Source organism: Leuciscus leuciscus, assembly GCF_965113295.1.
Source record: "Leuciscus leuciscus genome assembly, chromosome: 4".
Lineage (NCBI taxonomy): Eukaryota > Metazoa > Chordata > Actinopteri > Cypriniformes > Leuciscidae > Leuciscus > Leuciscus leuciscus.
In genome coordinates, this window is record NC_138728.1 from 44,329,571 (window position 1) to 44,350,831 (window position 21,261).

Consider the following 21,261-nt stretch of genomic DNA (forward strand, 5'->3'; position numbering starts at 1 on the left):
CAGTAATGAAGGTGTTGCTGCTACTGGTCCCTGGCTGTTGGTCTGAGGAAGAGCTGCCCCCAGGGATGCCCTCCACAATGGGTCGGTTCACATTTAACCCCAGGGCCAGCTCTTCTGCTGGGGTATAATGTGGGGGAGCAGGACCACCACCTGTTTTTTTCAGCTCAGCCTTTTTTCTTGGTTGCGGTTATAAACAGACAAACACATCATTTAACTGTGTTTTTCTTTTGTAAAAGAGACAAAGAACAGTAAATGTAGAAAAGATTACCATTTTGAAGAATATTCTTGTACTTCACTTTTACTTGTTCCCATGTTCTAGTGGGTCCTGCGGTGGCTCTGACATTAAGCAATTATTAAATGATTAAAATACAAGAATATATACTGTAATAAGTGATAGAACCATAACATGGTGAGCACTTGCATTTAATTTGTCTGCTACTTTTTGCCAGCCCTCTCTCCTGGCTTTTGCACACTTTGAGGTGTTCCCTGGCGTTTTAATTAAGGTTTCATATTCTACATAACCTTCAAGCAAAAACTCTTGCTCTGCTGCGGAGAAAAACTGTGCGCGCTCTTTGGCCATGGTGAGCAGCCAATAGCAGCGTTGCTGATCAATGTTTCCTCTATCGATACATATCCCCTTTTAAACCAGCGCATGAACGCGCAATTATCTCAGATAACTCAATCCAGCGATACTAATCATAACTGGCAGGTGTGTTCGAAGAACCTAATTAGCCAGATCATGATTAGCACGATGATATCATTTTGGATGTCTCATTTGATCTTGGATGTTTTAAGCAACGTACGAAGAACGGGCCCCAGTAATGCATTTATCCCTTTATTTGTCACAGTTCCAATGCCAAAACACATTATAATCCACAAGGTAGCATGTCCACATAGGATCCTGACGTGGTCAAATTTTTTTGCTTTCCTCATTAGTTGCACCTGACTTCACTTGCTCTCTGGCTACCTATATACATATTAAACCCACACTCCACCCTGTGTCCAACAGTGGAACTACAACAAATTAGAAATAGAGCATAATGGCTCTTACACACTGTATACCTTAACGTTACATATTATATTGTAATATTATAATACTATAATATGTTGTGTAGGCAATTAGCTTACTTCGCTGTAAATAGAAAAGCCTGACAATATCACTGCTAAATACCTTTAAGTATTGTGGTTTTCCACCATGTGTCTCACTGACATGCACACAACTCGTACAGATCGAGGCTTAAAGAAAATCCTGAGCTTCCCACTCGTATTTACAACATTGTGGTGGCATTTATGTGCGTTCAACTCATAAATACGATCTTTACGACCTGACTTGAACGCACCAATAGTCACCATTGTATATTTGGTCTAAAACACAACCGCTCTGATGTTTTACTGCAGGACAGCAAATGTGAGTGAATATTCTGTCATCTTTGCAGGACTGTGATTTGAAGAGTGTGCAAAGTAACATATTTTAGCAACAGTGTGAAAGTGAATAGTACGTAACAGGCACAATACCGGTACAACAACACAAAATCTATTGGTACAATTTGCGTCACATGACTAAACTTCATCGTCATCGTTTTCAAATACCTCCGTTTCGACAGTCCACTCTGCGTTTTCAAATTTATCCACTTTGGAGAACGTTTTCAAAAAGGTTTGTTTTCATTAATAAAAACACGTCTCAGTGTGGACGAGGGCCAAAGCGGAGAGAAAAAGATGTGTTTACACTAAAACGTATTAGTGTGGACAAGGCCTGAATCACTGGAAGAACCCGTGTGTCCTGTGAAAGCATCAAACCCAACAGCAGGACCACAGCTCTGTCCACTTTTTAATATTCATATTTAGGATCAGAACTTTCATCTGCAGGATTATGATTCATGGAAGAGTCGCTCACCAGAGGTACCTGCAAGAAAAACAGGTATGCAATCAGCTTTAATGCTTATTTATTGATAGTTCTAATCAATTCTTGCACATAATAATTTATATGTTTTGGGTATTTTAACTAGTGGAGGTCAACTCTGTTATTGATATAAACTCTGTCATTGATTGTTCATCAATGACAGCTCTGTTTATTTAAGGTTTTGCTTTAAAAATGATCATGAATCATTGTTAACAAATTGATTAGAAGCTGATTAGCATAACAAGTATTGTTACTACGTGACATTTTAAAGGATTTTATTCATTTTTAAAGCTATGTTTAGAGAAATTGCACACCATCTTGGCAACTTTTCATTTATTTCATTTCAATTCATATATTGATATTTTTACTCCAAAACAAAAAGTATCTTGTCTTATTAGGTTTAAAGTTTAATTAATGGATGAGGAGACAAAAGTTTCCAGAATCAATATTTTAAATCTTACAAGCTTAAGACTAGCAAATATCGAAAATCTTAAATTTAAAGCGTGTTCTATGAAAATGAAAAAGTTTAACCCTCTGAGGTCGGCAAAAGCGCCGGCACGTTTTGCTTGATTTTCTTCACATTGTAGCACAATAAACTTAAATTACTCTGTCATTTATGGTCATACAGAAAAAAGAAATATAAAAAAATAATCTGTGATATTTCTACTTTTGTATGTGTCCACTTACAATCAAATCAAAACATTGTGCTTTTGTAAAATAAAGAAAATAAACAGGGTGTGCGTTCTGCCTCTCCGTCGCGGTGAACTTTTTTTTCTTGAGCACGTCTATAAACTGAAACAAAACTCAGCGAATACTTGTCACACATGTATGAGCCATATACCTTTATACACATTTAAGTGTGTACTTTTAAATGATCGGATTCAAACTGAAAACAAATATTCTGTTTAAGTAATTTGTATAAAACCAACAAGATGTCCAGTTTCTCAAACCCTTGCTCATTAGTTTTAATTTGACCACGCCCACTCGCGCAAAAGAGATTCATATGCAAATTGTCCACATTGAACGCGAACACGCTCTTCGTTACCTCAAACACAAAGCAGCAAACTTCATAAGTCTCTGCTTTTCGTCGAGTTTGACAGAGACACGCTGTAAGCTTACATTGGATTTACCTCAGAAGAAGAAGAACGCGATTTGAAGACAAGAAAGATGTAAGGTAAGAAATTCTTTATTATATTAGTTAATGTTATTGTTGTATAAACTTCACATTGCAGTTGAACTGTTGCTAGATATATGGTGAATATTATAATATTTAGACCCGTGTTTACTGGTAAATACTGTGTTTGTGGATATCTGCTCAAACATAGATATGTATAATATGGTAACCATAATGTTTCATATTTTGGAGCGCACTGTGCGTTTGAAAAGCAAAACGCACCAAACATTAGGCTTCATGTTTTTACTCCAATCTCATTTCATAACATCATAACGAATGGAAACATTTGAAGTAAAATATGATAATCAATATATTTTTCTCTAGCGTAGTTGTTACTGAAGTGTTCCTTTTGAAAGATTGATAGGCTGCTATAGGTTATTGTTATTATTAGGGGTGTCCCCGACTATGGATTTTCATAGTCGAATCAGAATCGTCAAGTCTTGCCTATAGTCGACTAATAGTCGAATCATGTGTATGGGGGCGGGGCTTTAACACTTCAAAGCCGCGATGTACAGAAAATCACACAAAGATATAGGAGAAAATCTATAAAAACATTTTGGATCAATAAAACTAAGAAATAACATTAATAACTCCAGAAAGTCCACACTGCAAACAGGATTTGCATTTCACATGCAAAAAAAATTAATAAATAAAATCGGCTAAATTACCTGTGCGAGCAGGCTCTAAGTACAGCACAACATCGATGCACCGAAAAAATAACAATTAATTAAATATGAACAGAATATACCTTTCTAATAAATAAAAATACAAAACTAAATAAATCAGAATCAAGTCACAAGATGAGCAAATGTGTGCAAAATGCCTAAAGTGCAGGGGAACATTCAAAGCACAAGCCACAAATAGTTAGATTAGATAACCCTGACAGTTCAATAAATACAATTAAAATAAAGAAATTATTAAAATAACGATAGTAGCCAGAATTTTCAACTTTGTCTTTTTAACTGCAGAAACAACAATAAATGCTAAACTGGAGTGGCAGTCTTTTTAGCTAAAAAATGTTCACAGCATCCAAAAACCAAATTAGAACCGGCTGAAAAGTTTTGAAATCACTTGTACCCTACCTGATCGAGAGAACAAATCCAGTCTTTCACTCTGTCTGTGTCCGTTGGAGTCTTTTGTGCGCGCGGATAAAATACATTCTAAAACACTTAACGTGAAAAACGTTTAACGACTCAATCTCCTAAAATAGTTAAATTAAGGAAAACCATGATCGCACTTCTGCCGGCCAACGTTAACAAGTTGGTTTTCCACAGGACATTCTAAAATGCTTAATGTGAAAAAAGCTTCTAAAACGCTTAAAAGGCACTTTAACGTGGCTTAATGTACACAGTAGCCTACACACTTTATGTGCAGATAAGCAGATGAACCCAGAATATGAATGCAATGCGTTCCTCCTATATTTTTAATTTAACTATTTTAGGAGATTGAGTCGTTAAACGTTTTTCACGTTAAGTGTTTTAGAATGTATTTTATCCGTGCGCACAAAAGACTCCAACGGATACAGACAGAGTGAAAGACTGGTTTTCCTGATGCTAAATCCAGCCTTGGAGAATATCCTTTCTGATGGTGTACATGATCCACACTTTAGATTTTCTGTCTGTCACGGATTGAAAGTGAAACTTAAATCTGTCACGGGGTGTTTGGATTTATTCACGCACGTTAAAAAATATTTATTAAAAGCTTCTTTCTTTGCACATTTTTATACACAGCATTATCATAATAGGCTGACTATTAACGTATTGACAGAAAACCAGTAGTTCTATGTGAAATCAGACATTGAGCGCCCTCATATAGCCAAAGTGGCATGATCCTCGTTTCATAACGCCTCTGCGAAGATTCGACCGTGAGATCGGTAGTCGAATCAGGCTCCTCCTATCGAAGCATCGAATCTTCGACTATTCGGGGTCACCCCTAGTTATTATTATTTTATGCAGCACTGAGCGTAGCCTATGCCTACAAGGCACAACAAACCTGGTGTTCATTATATATTGTTGGAAACTGTGTGTGTGTGTGTGTATTCTGTGAATTTTAAAAAGCAATTTTAACCAGAAAAATCTAAAATCTATTCCCAAAATCAAGCAGTCCTATAGTTTCTCTTAATATCAGCATGTTCACAGGTTTTTTCTTTTTTTTTTCTTCAACATTCACAAGTGAAAATCAAACACCTTGGAAATGAAAGGTATGTACAATGTTTTTAGGAATGGCACAAAGGTCTCTATCTTTGGATCATTGTTTTCAATAATGTGCTTTTTTGTCATTTGTTGTGTATCTTTGGATTATGTTGTGTTGTAAATAAATCCAAACAATCAAAAAGCCATTCTTTTTTATATCTCCTCATTCTTTGTGCAAGGTTGCTCAGAATGACAGGGCCTGATAGCACCTGATAAGGCCTTTAGGGGAGGGTCTTTGTCTTTCTCAGGCGTGAAAGCCATAAATATTCAGGATGTGTTTACGCCTCCTCGCATAAAGCTTTCTAACACAAAACACGTCTTACAAATTTTAAATCAATATATTGTCTTATCTGAATGAGCAGTCAGGATGATTTTCACATAGTTTTGAAGCAAATATTCTAGGCTACGTGATACAATTTTCAAAAGTCTTGTGAAGAAATAATCAGTATGGGTTTCATGACCTTATTTCAGTGACAATTTTTAAAGTTTTTTTCACAAACCACGCATAAATGTCATTATCTCAAAACTACAAACTTTTACATACATGCTGCTGACATATTATTGTAGCAGAGTTTGTGCTAAATACAGTGTAATTAGACTTTAGCCATGAAAATGTCACAAGTAACAGAAATAAGCACAAATGTCAGAGCATGTCAGAACACCTCCAGGGCCAGAAAGTTAAGATCACGGAAGTGATTGGGTCCAAAGGCTTAGGGCTGTGGAAAAACAACTTGGTGAACATGCAGCACCTTTGGAAAAATGCACATATAATTCTTACATCTTATTGCACAACTTCTTACTGTAGTATACATTCAATAACATTTGCAGACAGTTCTAGTATTACAGGTTTATAGACAGCACTGTATTTCAAATGGAAAAAGTAAAAGACAAAAATCCTGCTAAAATGTTTTGGTGTGGAAACTGAAAACAGTGAGATTGAAAAATCTTGTCTTTCTGTCAATATGCAATGTCCTAGCAACCACCCAGAAAACCTTAGCAACTGCTTCTCAACCATAGCGGCCACTCAGCTTCTAGCCCTGAACACATCACTCACCTGTGGAGAACAGCAGCAGGCGTTGGCTTTACAGGCAAATGCTGACAGAACGATGGAGATGATAAACTCAAGGATAGTCGATACCAAGGACACAAAAATGATCCCACGGAGGAGGGATTTTGCCTGAGAAAACACTCATCATTAGCACAAATATCAATAAAATAAATGATAGTTACTCACTCATACGCTGGCTGCAAGTGCAGAATGTACAATCATTAAGGTTCAAATCCTAATATAACTTCTTGCATGGTAAACAGGGCTTGACATTAACTTTTTTGCTCACTGGTTTTCAGAAGTTTTAAGTCACTTAGCATTTTCACAGGCAACAATTTTTTATCAATACCATGGGAAAAACTTCTCAGGTTACGTATGTAACCCTGGTTCTCTGAAGAGGGAAGCGAAGCACGTGTGAAATCAAGATCCAAGTTATAAAATTTGACAAACATGTGCAGAAAGGACCAGCCTGCCGCATCACAAATGTCCTGAAGGTAAACCCCTGATAGTAGAGCTTTAGTAGCGGCCATACTCCTGGTTGAGTGGGCCCGGACAGTCATTGGTGAAGGCTGACCGGTCACCTCATAAGCAAGTGAGATAGCCTCAGCCACCCACTTGCTCATTATCTGCTTAGATGCAGGGTCACCTTTCCTAGGTGACCTGAAACTGAGAAAGAGTTGATCTTCGCCACAGGGCAGCTCTGTGGACATAAGCATCCAAAGCCTTGACAGGGCAAGGCAGATTGAGTTTTTCCTGATCTGGTGTTTGAAAGGGTGGACGACAGAAGGCATGCAACTTAATAGGACCCACAATTAAAAAATAATTTACCACGAAGAAAACGGGTAAGGTCTCTTCCTAATAAAGCACCACCCAAAGGAGTGTGGTGTGATACAGGTGTAGTGTTGTCACAATACCAAAATTATTGTTTCGACACTGATACCAAGTCAAGAATTGCGATTTCGATACTTTTTCGATACTTTTCCTGAAAAGGGAGAAACACTCAAATATCATTGCTGTGCTTTGTTTTAAAACCTTCTAATCATATAACACACTAATAAATGAACATATGAACAGCATATATATTAAACATTAACAAAATATGAAATATCAAAATATAAAAAATAAATTAGAGCAATGACATTCAAGATAAAAAAAGTATAAATTTAGCAGCATTATCTCAGTTATCATAAGAAACATAAGAGTTACCGGTAATAACTTTATCTTGATTCTGAACTTTGAAAAAAAATATGAACAGCGATTTATATGATATGGAAAGTACTTCCATATTTCACTCCTCGCGTCATCTTTTTCTACCAGTCGTGGACCGGTGGCCACAGTATCACTTGTGCTCGCACATGCAGCCACCTCGCTGTAGTGTTTGTCACATGACAGCTGCAGCTTCTTTGCTGCGTTCGTGAGGAGAAAAAACACAGACCTCCATAGTAGAGGATGGATACTCGACGGTACCCAACGGGCAGGGCCGGATTCGGACAGATATTTAGAAATGATGTTCGGGTTTGGTCACATCAGTGCGATAAGGCATTGAACATTTTAAATTTAAAACAGCTTACTATGTAGGTAGCCAATGTGCCTGATGCTTTCACTTGATGCAAATGTTCGTTTTTGTGATTAAAATACATGTAAAATATTACCATAACATCTGTCTTCCTGTGTGCGGAAATTTGTTTATGTAGCCGTGACAACGAAACAAGTGCGCCTTAAGTGTGCTTGTTTCTCCGTGTGCGCTGATGCACTCATCCTGTTGACATTTCCGAATGCCTTCCTACAGTTGCTTAATAAAAGCAGGCTTTCCACACAAACAAACGTACATGTGTCATTAGTATGAGAAAAAAATGTGATTTTAACTGTCGGTCTCGGGTCTGGCTCGGACATAAATGTAACTCAATATAAAAGACAGGGCGACAAAAGGAAAACCATCAACTCAAAAACTCAGCTCAAAAGTATTTATTTTTACTGTGCCAAAAGTGAAAGAATGAAGAGAAAATAATATTTACAATATTTACACAGACAATGAGAAAAACAACAACACAAATAACAATACCAAACAAAAACTCATGATCGCCCCCCCAACCTGTGAGGGAAGCGTCTGTCGTGAATGTTACGCGACAACAAGAGGCCCCCAACACTGGGCCCTGGGCGAGAAACCAAGGTTTTTTCCACTTGACTAAGGCACGTAGGCATAGCCGTGTGACCTTGATCATGCAAAACGAATTTCCCCTCTGGGAAAACCCCTTGGTTTTGAGCCACCACTGCAGGGGTCTCCTATACATAAGGCCAAAAGTTATCACGTTGGACATAGCTGCCATGAGACCCAACGGTTTCTGAAAGTGTTTCACAGTGAGTGACTGGCCTAGTTTTACCCCATTCACGGCTGAGAGAATCAAATCTATACGTGCAGGTGACAGACGTGCCTGCATCGTAGTCGAATCCCAAGCTACGCCAGGAAAGGTTGTGCTCTGAGCTGGAAGGAGCACTCTCTTTTTGGTGTTGAGCCTCAACCCCAACTTTCTCAAGTGAGACAGAACGACATCTCGATGCCGAACCGCCATCTGCTCAGTTTGAACTAGTATCAACCAATCATTGATATAATTTAACACGTGAATGCCCTGGAGTCTTAGAGGAGCCAGAGTTGCATCCACGCATTTCGTGAAAGTGCGGGGTGTTAAACCTAGGCCGAAAGGAAGCACATGAAATTGGTAAGTTTCGCCCGCAAAAGTGAACCTCAGGAACTTCCAGTGATGAGGATTAATGGCTACATGAAAGTAGGCGTCTTTCAGGCCTATCGTGACAAATCAGTCCGTGGACCGAATCTGTTACACAATCTGTTTGAGTGTAAGCATTTTGAACTTGAGTTTTAGAACTGCGCCGTATAATTGACGCAAGTCTAGAATATGATGCAATCCTCCATCCTCCAATAAGGAAGTAATGGCTGTAAAACCCTGACTCCCTATTGGGAGGAGGAACCCTTTCTATAGCCTCCTTTCGTAGAAGTGTCTGTACTTCTTGCTCCATCACCAGAGCCTGCTCGGGGTCCACCACCATAGTGAGGACCCCTAGAAATTTAGGTGGACGAGAACCGAACTGAATTCTGTAACCCTTTTCTATTGTGAGAAGGACCCAACGAGATAAATTTGGCAGTAGTTTCCACGCTTCCAGAAAATCTACTAAGGGAACCAGCCTCTTGAGACAAACACCAAATAGACAAAGACAGTTCACAAAGAGCGCTTGCTGAAGACACAGAAACTAGTGCGGTCTGTTTCCGGGAATGCTTTATAGTTTCCTAGTCTGTGACGTCACCCGCCTATGACGTCTCGTGACACCATTGAACTGATTTCACAGGTGCTTCATGACGCAATCACGCAGGGGCGTTCCCACAGCGTCTCAACGCAGTTCGAGTTCCCTTGAAAGGGAACTGCCATATAGATATTTTTAATATTATCTCATAATTTGGCAGCAGGTAGCTACAGTCAAACCAAAATGTTTTCAGACATCAGATATAATTTTACTAGTGGGTGCAGGACACTATAGTTCATTTATGTAAGTGAGGATAGCAAAATAAAATAAACTGACATATTATAGGCAAAAATTATTCATACAGTGGACTACCAGTAAAATGTATACAAATTTGGGACCAAAAATTATTCAGACACTTTGATCTGACCATGTTTTGCTTGAGCGTTTTTTCTTTAATTGCTAACATGACCTTTTTACACCATAGACTGAACAGAATTAAGCATTGCGTAGTAATTGGTTGACTTAAATTGGTATTATCTAATTGTGTACTTTAATTTGTGAGACAGTCTAAGAGAAGGATGGCCAACGCTTATTTGATAACTCTGAGTTCTTGTCAATTTTATTACCATTTTCTAAACCATAGCGAATAAACTGTGATAATGTGAGAAATGTTGAAGGTGTCTGAATACATTTTGGTTTGACTGTTTATTAGGCTGCTGTCACTTTAAGACCTGACGCACGGATCCATTACACTGTTACACATTCTGACTGTGTTTACGTGAATACTCGTCAAGACCGGCGTTTTGACATTATTTTGTGCTGAGAGGTGGCTTTCTGTGCGCGCACTTTAGGTGTGATCTATGGGAATGAGTCAAATTATGCGCAGTACGTGCAATCCCACGCCGAAATTCAAGCCCTGTAAAACCAACAATATTCATCCGGAGCAAATGAAACGAGTGAGTGAGAAGAGGCGGGTTTGTGTGTCACTCGCCATCGGAGAGAAAGAGCTGCTGGTGTCGTGTATCTGCGGAAAATGAGTATTGAAAGCATATCAGATATTTCAGTATTGATATGTATAGAAAAACTATATTTTTGACCACTACATTGCACTTAGATTATTATTTCAGATGACTTATTAAAAAACTACAATTGAAAAATGTATATAAAATTCAGCCCGCCGAAGCGGCTAGTAGGAGTGACTGTAACACGCCACTGCTGAAATACACACGTATTTGGCGGATGTTAATATCAAGCCTTGATTAATGTAAATGATCAGTGACAGTAAGAGGTCTATTCAATTCTTCTATTAAATGCCATTAAAAAAAATAAAGGACAGGTTATTGCAGATTACAGCTGGACTTAAACCTACTGACAACATATTGATCGTATTGTAATTACTAAATAAAAGTGACTAGAAAAGTTGTTAACATACCTTATTGTCATTATTACATTCACCATCACTGCAGTCATTGATATGTACATGTAGTGCAGTCAAATCCAATGAAAGGATAATAATGGAAATGGCTGCAGTTATAGCACTTAAGATGTTCATTGCAAGTGAACCTTTCACCTAGTCAGAAAACAAAAAACAAGATAATAAGTTAGAAAGCACTTTACCCAGTGTGTTGAAGCAGATCATGAATCAATATATATGGAGCACTATAAAAATAAATAATAAAGTTGCAAGTTGCAATTATCGAGCCCAAGAACAAATGACTCATGAAGACAGTACAATTATACAAAGGCAATATCTCTCTTCAAACATAATAAAAGTCTTATAATTTCAAATATAATACGGGTTTTAACCAACTATTCTTTTTGGTTCACAAGATATGATCCACACTCAGAAACATATCAGCCAGTATCTCCCAACGATAAAACAAATCAATATTCCTTTGATAACTTTTTAACATTAGGGTCTGGGGATGATGCATCCCAAGTTTAGTGTGAATTTAATGTATGGCAATTAGAATGGGGTAACACTTTATCATAACGTTCAGTTGTAAGTCATTTATAAGTGGTTAGTTAATGATTAACTAATCATTTACAAAACATGATTGTGCGTTTCATAAACGTTAAATAAATTATGTTAAATTTTTTGTATGTTTTGCTCATATCAGTTGCACAGTGGTTAAAGACTCCATGTGTTTCAGAGAAGACAGCTGTCTATACCCTCACCAGTCAGCACTTACACTGCAGTACACACTACAGTGTTCAACACCTGTTATAGATGATGTGTAAACGCATGAATAAATAATTTTTAAAAAGGGGTTTTGAGACAAATGTACCTTTGCATTCCATTTATTAATTATTTTTGCTGTTCCGAATTTTTTTTACTCGAAAACAGTGATATGATCTGAACCGTGAGTTTTATGATTCATTGCACCACTACAGCAAATACTAGTCAATTCATAAAAATGGGTGTTGGCTGACTGACCAATTAACTCATATCTTTGAAATGCATATGCAAATGCTAAAATATATTTTTAGAATTACAAAATGTTGGAAATTTCTCATGATGGAAATGAAATAAATAGATGTTTTATTCAGCTGGAGAGGGATAAATAAATATATTCCAGTCTGTACAGTTGCAGAGATCAATGAAAAATGTAAAAATACTTCTTATAGTGCCACCTATGTTTTTGTGACTGCGCAGATGGTGCATGTACAAGAGCGCATGCAAGTGATCTAAAAGCTTGAAAAATCGCTGATCTCCAGCTTACATGTTTATTGGTGTTTTCAAATCATCCACATATATATACTGTATATAGATATATATATAGTACTGGTCAACAGTAATGTTTTTAAAAGATGTCTCTCATCAGGCCTGCATTTATTTGCTAAAAAAATACAGTAAATACAGTAATATTGTGTAATGTTATTACAATTTAAAATAATGGTTTTCTATTTGAATATACTTTAAAATATAATTTATTTCTGTGATGCAAAGCTGAATTTTCATCAGCCATTACTCCATCAGTCTTCAGTGTCACATGATCCTTCAGAAATCATTACTACCGTTCAAAAGTTTGGGTCAGTAATTTTATCTTCTTTTTTTTGTGAAAGAAATTAATACTTTTACTTTCATCCAGTTTTGTCCAGTTTGTTTAGTCTTACATTAAATAAAGTTTGTGCTTGAACCCCTGAAAATAACAATGATGTGCGCATACCAAACACAAACTGGAGGAGCCTTTGCCATGGAGTTTATTTTCTGCAGAAATGCTGTCATGATTCCTGTTTTGTGTTCCCCTTGTCTTATGTGGACTTTTGTTATTTCCTGTTCTGTGTTTTGTAGTCCTTTGTAGTTTTTCTTGTTTATTAGTCTTCCCAGGTGTTTCTAATTAGCCACACCACCCTTGTTATCTTGTTTAGCTTGTTTGTCCCTGTGTATTTATAGCCTTTGTGTTTCACTTGTTACTTTGTCAGTTGTTGTATGTGTAATGGTTGCTTCTGTGATTCCCCTGGTTTTGTTCCTTTGTTCTTTGAATTCTGTGTTCCCTGTTTTGTGTAACTTTATTAAATCACCCTGCATTTAGATCCTCGTCTTCGCCTGCATTTCTCAGCTTCGTTACAAATGCAGAGTGATCCTGAGATAATGTACTGAGAGGAAAGAGAAAGGATTCTTCTGTTAGAATATTTAGTTTGTGTTAGAAAAGACAGAACTGTACTTAAGTTGTATATTGTTTGCTTACGATGAGAGATCCCCAATAAGGAATACCACTGACGAAAAAGGTGGAATATGCATTGACTGTATACGCGATTCCCAACAGGAGAATCAGCAGACCGATCATTATCTGGATAGTCTGAAAACAGGAAACCAGAAAACAGGTTCTTATTGCAGGGGAATAGTGACTCACAGTTATTAGCTGAGCAGGGTTGCCAGATCTGCACAACAGTTTGTTAATGTTTGTACTAATGCTTTTTTTTTTTTTTTACCTTTCCTTCACATGTATAAAAACGAATTATTGAAAGATTTCTCACCCCAAGTGATTTTAATTGGTCTTTCAGAAAAGCCTGAAGTCCTTGAGGAGCTGAAGCTGTCTGTGGCACATAAACAGTCGCTGGAGCCGTTTGTCCTGGGGCCTGAAACTGGATGATCAGCGTCGACGAGTTTGTGGGAATGACGGTACTAGACATTCTTGTTTCTGAATCTGAAATCGACCTGTACAAAATAAAGACATGTAAAAACATGTGAAGAATAAGAATATACAGTGCATTCACAGCGCTTCAGTTTTTCCACATTTTGTTATGTTACAGCCTTATTCCAAAATTCTGTATTGTAATGTACATGTAATACTTATACATGTATACACAATTATATTGTGATTTTTGTTTCGTTTTTTATTTTTAATAAACTTGCAAAGATTTCAAACAAACTTCTTTCACGTTGTCATTATTATATGTAGAATTTTGAGGAAAATAATTAAAGGGGTCATATAATGCCATTTTTGTACAAGCTAATATGATTCTTTAGGGTCTAAAGTAAAAGTTTGTAATATACTTTAATAAAAAAATTCTCATTAGTATTGTAAGAAAACACAAATTTTACCTGGTCAAAAACAGCTGTTTTCAGCACGCCGTTTAAGTGCATGTGTCTTTAAATGATAATGAGCTTTGCTCACCCCGCCCCTCTGTTCTGTGCGGACACCGTTTGTAACACAATAACCATAACGCTTTGTTCATTATAAATGTGGGATTATGAATTATATTGAGAACGTCGTACATAGAAAACATGCCGTAATGTACCCTGAGTGTAAACCTTAGCCGCATTCATCGGGAAGCGTGCAAGCGATTTGCAAAGATTAATATAAATATTAATATAAAGGTTAATAAAACGTTACACTCATTTCTTCTGGAGGTGCAGCAGGAACACGAATAGTTGGTACCGATCCTTTTTTCAGGAGCAGCTTCTTAGCAAAACCAGCTTTATACTGACCTCGAGCAGTCTGGTGTGTGAAATGATTCGCGCAAACATGAAAGCATTGACGTTGATCGTGGGGAATATTCCCTTCGAAAACAAACTCAGCCACTGCGTCTTCAGCGGTTCGTATTTAGGAAAATCCACATGACTGCTGTGTTCGTTATTACACCCAAGAACAGAACACCACAATCGCTTGGACGCCATTCTGCTCATAAGCCGCGTTTCCACCGAAATTACCCGGAACAATTTGTCCCAGGAACTTTTTTCCCAGGAACTTTTTTTGCCCCAGACCGGTTGCTTTCTGCGTTTACACCGCGGTCTAAAGTACCGGGAAGGTAAACTGCGCGCAACTGCTCCTCCCAGTCTGCGACGGACAGTAATCAGTTTTGAGCGCCACATTTATAATGAGATTCAAACTGTGCTGCAGTTATGTATTGGTTTACTAACGAGGTAATTAACAAAACAAAATAGACGAGCACTGATACTAAAGCGTGTTCAGAAAGCTCGTATGCTTATAAAATTACAACGTATATGTTATCAGTTATTGTGAGATGCCTGGGACGAACGCGCAAAAATGTCCTCTTTCGCAAATACGCTTAAAAAAAGCCTGAACCCCGTCTATCAATCATAAATAGTGACAGTCTTGTAAATAGTTGTTTGTTACTCTAACCTCAAAGCGCTATTTCAATCCTGTTATAGTAAATTTGTAACATGGTTTGGAGTGCCTTGCAATAGATGACAATGTGTAAACATAATGACTTAATATTAAGCTGTGGCAGAAAAGAGACGAGCACTGATAAAGCGTGTTCAGTAGCTCGTAATGCTAACGTTAGATATAACATTTGTATGTTATCAGCTATTGCGGGCATTGACCGTGAGATGGCTGGGACGAACGCGCAGAAAGTTTCCTCTTCCACAAATACCCTTAATAAAGCCTGAAACTCGTCGCCAGTCCACCAGTTTTTTTTATTAAATTCCATATTTGCAGACAGACAACTCTTACTGCATGAAGCCACGACACGAACCGCAATATATTTTTTAAAAAGGGAGGTTAAAAATAAATAAAATGCTGCGTGGAATCATCCAACCAAAATGCGGCGAGAACACAACCAATCAGCTTGTGCAGCGCACAAGTCCCACCCCTGAAAGTTCCTGAACTTTGAAAAAGTACTACCTCATGAGCAGGGACTATCGGAAGGGGAAATATTTACCCGGAACTTCATTTAGACCCTGGTTCCTGCGGTGTAAACACATCGAGTACCAGCCCAACGTTCCTAGTTCCTGGGGAAAGTTCCTGCGGTGGAAACGCGGCAATAGACAGTGCTCCAGCGTATCAACAATGACCGCGCCGGTCCGCGCGGAGTATGATTGACAGCTCGCTCACAAGCAAGGGCGGGTCTGTGTTGAAACACTCCTGTCAATCAACAATCGTGGGAGGGGCGTCAATTTTGTGACGTCACAAAATCGAACAGCTTGATTTGAGATGGGGGGGAAACATCAAATGGATTTCTATCATTTTATGATGGTTGTGTACAGGCACTGCCAACACACATTTCAGTACAATCAACTTGTAAAAGTGCATGTACCATTATATGACCCCTTTAATTTAATCCATTTTGGAATAAAGCTGTAACATAACAAAATGTGGAAAAAGTGAAGCACTGTAAATACTTTCTGGATGCACTGTAAAATAGATTTTCATAAATAATCTTACCAGTGTATTTATTAAAAGTTTACATTAATATTTATTATTATAAACAATCTGTGGTCTTCATATTCTGGAAAAATGTATAAACGTAGAATAATTGAAATAATCTGAAAACTCTTCAGATATTATATTACAATCATCTCATGTTTAAACTGATCTACAGCTGTCATCGTTCCACATGTTGGACATTTGCCAGTATATATTTAAAGCAATAATATCTTAGTAAAAACCTTAAAAACCTTTATTTTTTATTTTTATTAATTACAGACGAGCAGTAATTTATAAATTTGCAACAATAATATTTCATTCTCATTAGGCGTATTCAGGCCTTTCATTTGAAATAGCGATGAACATGAAAAATCATGAAATATTGAGAGAAAAAGGTCTGAAAATGTTTTAAATAAAAAATTAAAATTAAAATCTCGATTTGTGATGTGGCAGCGAGCTATAATTATAATTATGTATGCCTTTATTCAAGGTTGAATTCAAATCAAATACTGCCAGATTACTTCTGAATAGGATGTCTACTTCATAAACTGTATGAAAATTATGGAAATATATGGTTCAGATCATTCAAACCATATATGGAAATGGAGATGCCCTTATGGTCAGTAATAGAGCTTGGATGTCATCTAGTGAAAAAGTGTGTTACTGCGCACAAACAAACTTACTGAAAGCTTTTTGAGATATCAACCTAAAATTTGTAACATAACTTGTACAGATTTTCTTGCAGTTTTAGAGTAAAACATGTTTTGTCTTTTTTAAAACAAGACCAACCATAGGTCTATATCCCAAAGCATTCTTGAATTACAACCATTAAAGTTTGGATAGGCCTAGTGATGTTCATGTCTATGCGAAAAAAAGGGTTAAATCACCAATACATTTTTACGTTTCAGGGGTTTATAAGCCAAACTTTGTATAAAGATGGGTCTCAAATATGTTATGAAAGATGTAACAGAATGATTTGATATACCATTTTGCTTTATGTGGTGTGTGTGTGTGTGTGTGTGTGTGTGGGTGTGGGTGTGGGTGTGGGTGTGTGTAAAATGGCCATAAACAGGTCTCACCATTACATGCCATATCTATACACTGTATGTTGCATAGTAATGTGTTTGTAATGAAAAAATAAGAGTAATGTGAGTAATAATTGGAAAGATTTTCGAAAGATTTTCGTAATAATATCTACTATTTATTTCATATATATATATATATATATATATATATATATATATATATATATATAAAATTTATTTCCTATGTCTCCCAGAATGAGTAGGCTAATAAACATTACGTTAAGTCCTGGTGTCCAGTGGACATGTATGAAATCACTGTCCTGTTTCATAACAAAGTCATATTTTGATTTAAAACCCCATAACATTATGAAATCTTAACATCAATCACATCCACACGTGCGTCTCGTATTATTTTAATATTTTAAGGCGTGCTTTTATGCAAATGAAATCTGTATTGCAGAAAATGTGTCATGCGGAGACCCGCCCTAAACATGTCCACAATAATGACTGCTGGAGACAGAGCTTCTGAGAGGAATGTTATATACATAGAGGAAATATTCGACTAATCTTACAATATTTACTATCAAAGTCTAATTAAAAGTATACTTTTCCGTCTCAGTGTGTTTAGTTTCGGTTTCGATTCATTTCGGTGCATCACTAACTCAGTACTCTGTTAATAACGACCTGACAACACAAACTGTACATGAACGAGTACCTGGACGAGCTCAATCTTGTTGCAGTCTTGATCGAAGTTCTTGTGTGTCTTGTGTCGTCGTGGAAGAAGCCGATCTCGACCTTCACGCGCTGTTTTACACGGAGAGATGAGAAACTCAATTAGAGATGGGTGTGCCGTGCACTTGTTGGAGGGCAGAACTAATGCTGTCACGGGAATAATTGATGAGTTTCCCCACAACAGCTAGATCGTGTTGTCTTGTTAATAATGTAGTGCTTATATACATATATGAGTGATCATTTGAAGCACTGATGTTTTAGATACAACAAAAATAGCCTGCATTTGACCGAAATTACAGAATCGTCAGCAAGCGTATGGTTGTCAGTGCAGACACTACATATAATTTTGGTTTAAATAATATTTTCCCAATAAATAGGCAAGAATAAACCCGGTGTCCTCATTGATTCCTGCTCATTCCAACAACAAAGCTCTTGAATGCAACAAACTCATAATCATGTATGAATTCTGAAGTGGCAGCATAAATCCACTAATAACAACCTGTGTGAAATAACCATACAGGTCTGGAAATGGGGTAAATATCATATACATAAAAGCGAATAACAGCAAACCTTCTGTAACATGTTTTAAAAATGAATGTAAAAATGATCTAGTATCCATAAAATACTTAGCCAAAAGATAATCAATCCCTTGGTGAATTTGTATAAAGTCATGCACGAGTCTCTTTCTTTTTAAGAATATGTATGGAAGTAAAATAATGCCAAATAAAAAAATAAAAAGCCTGTTGAATTGCACTACTTGGAAAAAAATAGGCATTGCATTAACCCTGCTTGCATTTTAATGCGTTGTATTTTTAGGGCTTGCATTTTTATGGGCTGAAATTCAACATGGTTGAATATTTAAGCTGTGGATATTTCAATTCAAAACATTTCAAACACGCCTGATCCTCTTCCTCTCACTTCTGTCAATAGTGGGAAGAGGATTATTAATTATAATGATATTATTTAGGAAAAGCTATGGGTCAATACACAGGAAACACCATATAACAAGTTCATATACATTTCAGCTCATAAAAATGATGAATATGCATACAAATGCATTGTCCACGGAAAGCCTATCTGGATCATGTCAAATAAGCTATAGTTGGTATGTTTTGGTGAAATAGATGAGACAGACAAAACCATAATTTTTAATTTTTAATTTTTGAACCATGATTTACAAACATTGATTTTCCTTGATTTCTAAAAGTACAAAATTACAGTAAAACAGAACATAGAACAGTAAAACAGAAGATATTTAAAAAGACAATATATATCCACTGCGTTAATTAATAGGGCAAAGATTAAAACTATTGAGCACTGGAGCTGAATTCATGACAGCTTAATGTCTATTCTTTAAACTTAAGTGTTCTAAAGGGATAGGGGAGTAAACCTAGATGTGGATCAGGGCTAATGGGATGGCAGGTTCTCCCTTTTCCCCTTCCTTTTTTAAATTTTTTTTATAGAGGCCTTAATTATCTTTATTTCAATAGACACTTTCTACCTGTAAATCATTTATCTCTGACTATGTATATAGTTCAATTTTGTATTTTTATTATTATTATTATTATTATTATTTTATTAGTCCTTCTGTATATGTTTCTCTTTTATTATTTTTTCATATTTTTTTTTAAATTTGTTATCAGTTATGTCCTTCGCGCTTAAGTAATTTTGTGAAAATTTGTCAGTGCTAATACTGACAGCCTTGTTCGTAAGAAAAACTAAGTATTGGTAAAAAAAAAAAAAAAAAGAAGACAATATATAAAACGAAATTAATATAAAACTATGTTTTAAAGGGACACCAGACAAGCCTGAGTGTTTTTTCTCTACGAAGCTCCCCCTAGCGTCTGGTAGAAAATGCTTTCAAACACACTGTCGTAAAAACGAACTGTTGTCCCTCCCCCCTCGCCACGAGCAACCCAGCTGATCAGCTGTCAACCCAGCTGAGCAGAGGAACCGGCTATTTCAAAACCAGTTATGTCTACTGAGGTAAGTAAAGCAATATTTTCTTTCCAACTGATGCCGATTTTTATTTTATTTTTATTGTGTTGTCATGCATACTAGTATTTTTAACGGGAACGAACGATATGAACGAGGCGAACTACTGCTTTCGTGTTTTTTTTTGTGTTTTTTTGGGAGAGTGGGCATGAGCATAAAAAAATATATATATCGGAGGCTAATATTTGTCTAAAGTTATATTAGCAAGGTCTATAAGTTCATCTGGTAGAATGACGGTTTACCTTTGCTTGTCTAAGAAAACATCAGAACGTTTTTTCTAGCTCGATCATGATATGTGAAACATGTTTATTGCCTATTATCAGACGCGTTGACTTAGTGACATAAAATAAAAGTGTAGGCCATAGTAATTCAACTCATATCTGTAAAGTACGTCAACTGTTTTGTGATATTGCAGGAATCAATGTCAACCTCAGCCTCGTCTGAGTACACTGCTCAGGCCATTGGTGGTAGACCTACAACTTCAAGGCTGGTCAGACAGAGAACCCCCAGAGGTTCTAGGAGGAGGAGTGCTAGACTGGATGCTGAAGAAGAGAGGAGACTGCAGGATCTTCAGGAAAGACGCATCAATGAAATTAAGGTTTGTCAAATAGTGTAACAAGACCAGACATGCCTTTTTATTTAGTTCAAAGACCTGTGTAATTATACAGATTATTTTGTGTTTTAGGATACACTTCATTCACTAGACACCTCACAGAAGGACCAGGTCTTAGAGACAGTGATAACCAGGTCCCCGGGGGTGATGTTCGACTTTGTCATTTCTGGAAGTGACCCTGCATCCTGACTCTGACCCTGAACCTGCCGGACTCCACTTGTGTGTCTGTGGAAACTGCCGGGAGATGAACACAGACCTGGAGAGGAAATGCTGCCGGCAACATCCACAGCAATGCATAAGCAAGATGGCCTACATGGACTTTTATATTTTAGGCAGCCTGGAATGACATATTTGCACTGGTTGATAATGCTGAACCTGGGATGGAACAGCGCCAGTTCAGACATACAGCCTATAGGCAGTTTGTGTTGTGGCAGCATGGCCGCCTGGGTGTGGGCAACCGAGTAGTAATACCCAGCTGCTGTGTTTGTCAGATAAGAGACACTTTCCCTGACCCCAGAGGGCAGTACACCGGCTTCAGGGTGAGCCGCCTAGCGTAATTTTTTAGAATATTTGCTGCATAGTACAATTTGTTATAATATTGTAAATAGTTTGTTTTTACCATACACATTGTAAAAGTTCTTCTTACCACTTTTCATCCCAGCTGTATGTATGCCTACATATCTGTCATAGTATATTTCTAAATAGAAAAT

General features: G+C 37.1%; 1 protein-coding gene across 4 annotated transcripts; it reads right to left on the reverse strand.

The window, feature by feature from the left end:
- LOC309496123 (membrane-spanning 4-domains subfamily A member 4A-like) lies at positions 1–18,161 on the reverse strand. 4 transcript variants are annotated; one of them, XM_082166134.1, is made up of 7 exons: positions 17,927–18,161; positions 13,551–13,731; positions 13,262–13,372; positions 13,095–13,169; positions 11,002–11,139; positions 6,321–6,443; positions 1–1,903 (listed from the first exon to the last, which is right to left on the reverse strand). In XM_082166134.1, the coding sequence occupies exons 2-7, from the start codon at positions 13,704–13,706 to the stop codon at positions 1,829–1,831; spliced, it is 678 nt and encodes a 225-aa protein (XP_082022260.1). In that variant the 5' UTR covers positions 13,707–13,731; positions 17,927–18,161; the 3' UTR covers positions 1–1,828. The 4 variants fall into 4 exon arrangements, with proteins under 4 accessions (XP_082022260.1, XP_082022261.1, XP_082022262.1 ...); XM_082166135.1 differs by lacking the exon at positions 1–1,903 and adding an exon at positions 1,910–6,015; XM_082166136.1 differs by lacking the exon at positions 1–1,903 and adding an exon at positions 1,910–5,693 and having other exon boundaries at positions 6,250–6,443.
- Positions 18,162–21,261: the final 3,100 nt, after the last annotated feature.

Bases quoted from the DNA above. Each gene is read 5' to 3' on its own strand.
- LOC309496123 (XM_082166134.1), bottom strand. From the start codon at position 13,706: ATGTCTAGTACCGTCATTCCCACAAACTCGTCGACGCTGATCATCCAG. The intron at 11,140-13,094 runs GTGATTTAATAA...TTTTCTGACTAG, and splicing joins GACGAGGATCTAAATGCAGG to GTGAAAGGTTCACTTGCAAT. The intron at 6,444-11,001 runs GTATGTTAACAA...GTGTTTTCTCAG, and splicing joins AATGTAATAATGACAATAAG to GCAAAATCCCTCCTCCGTGG.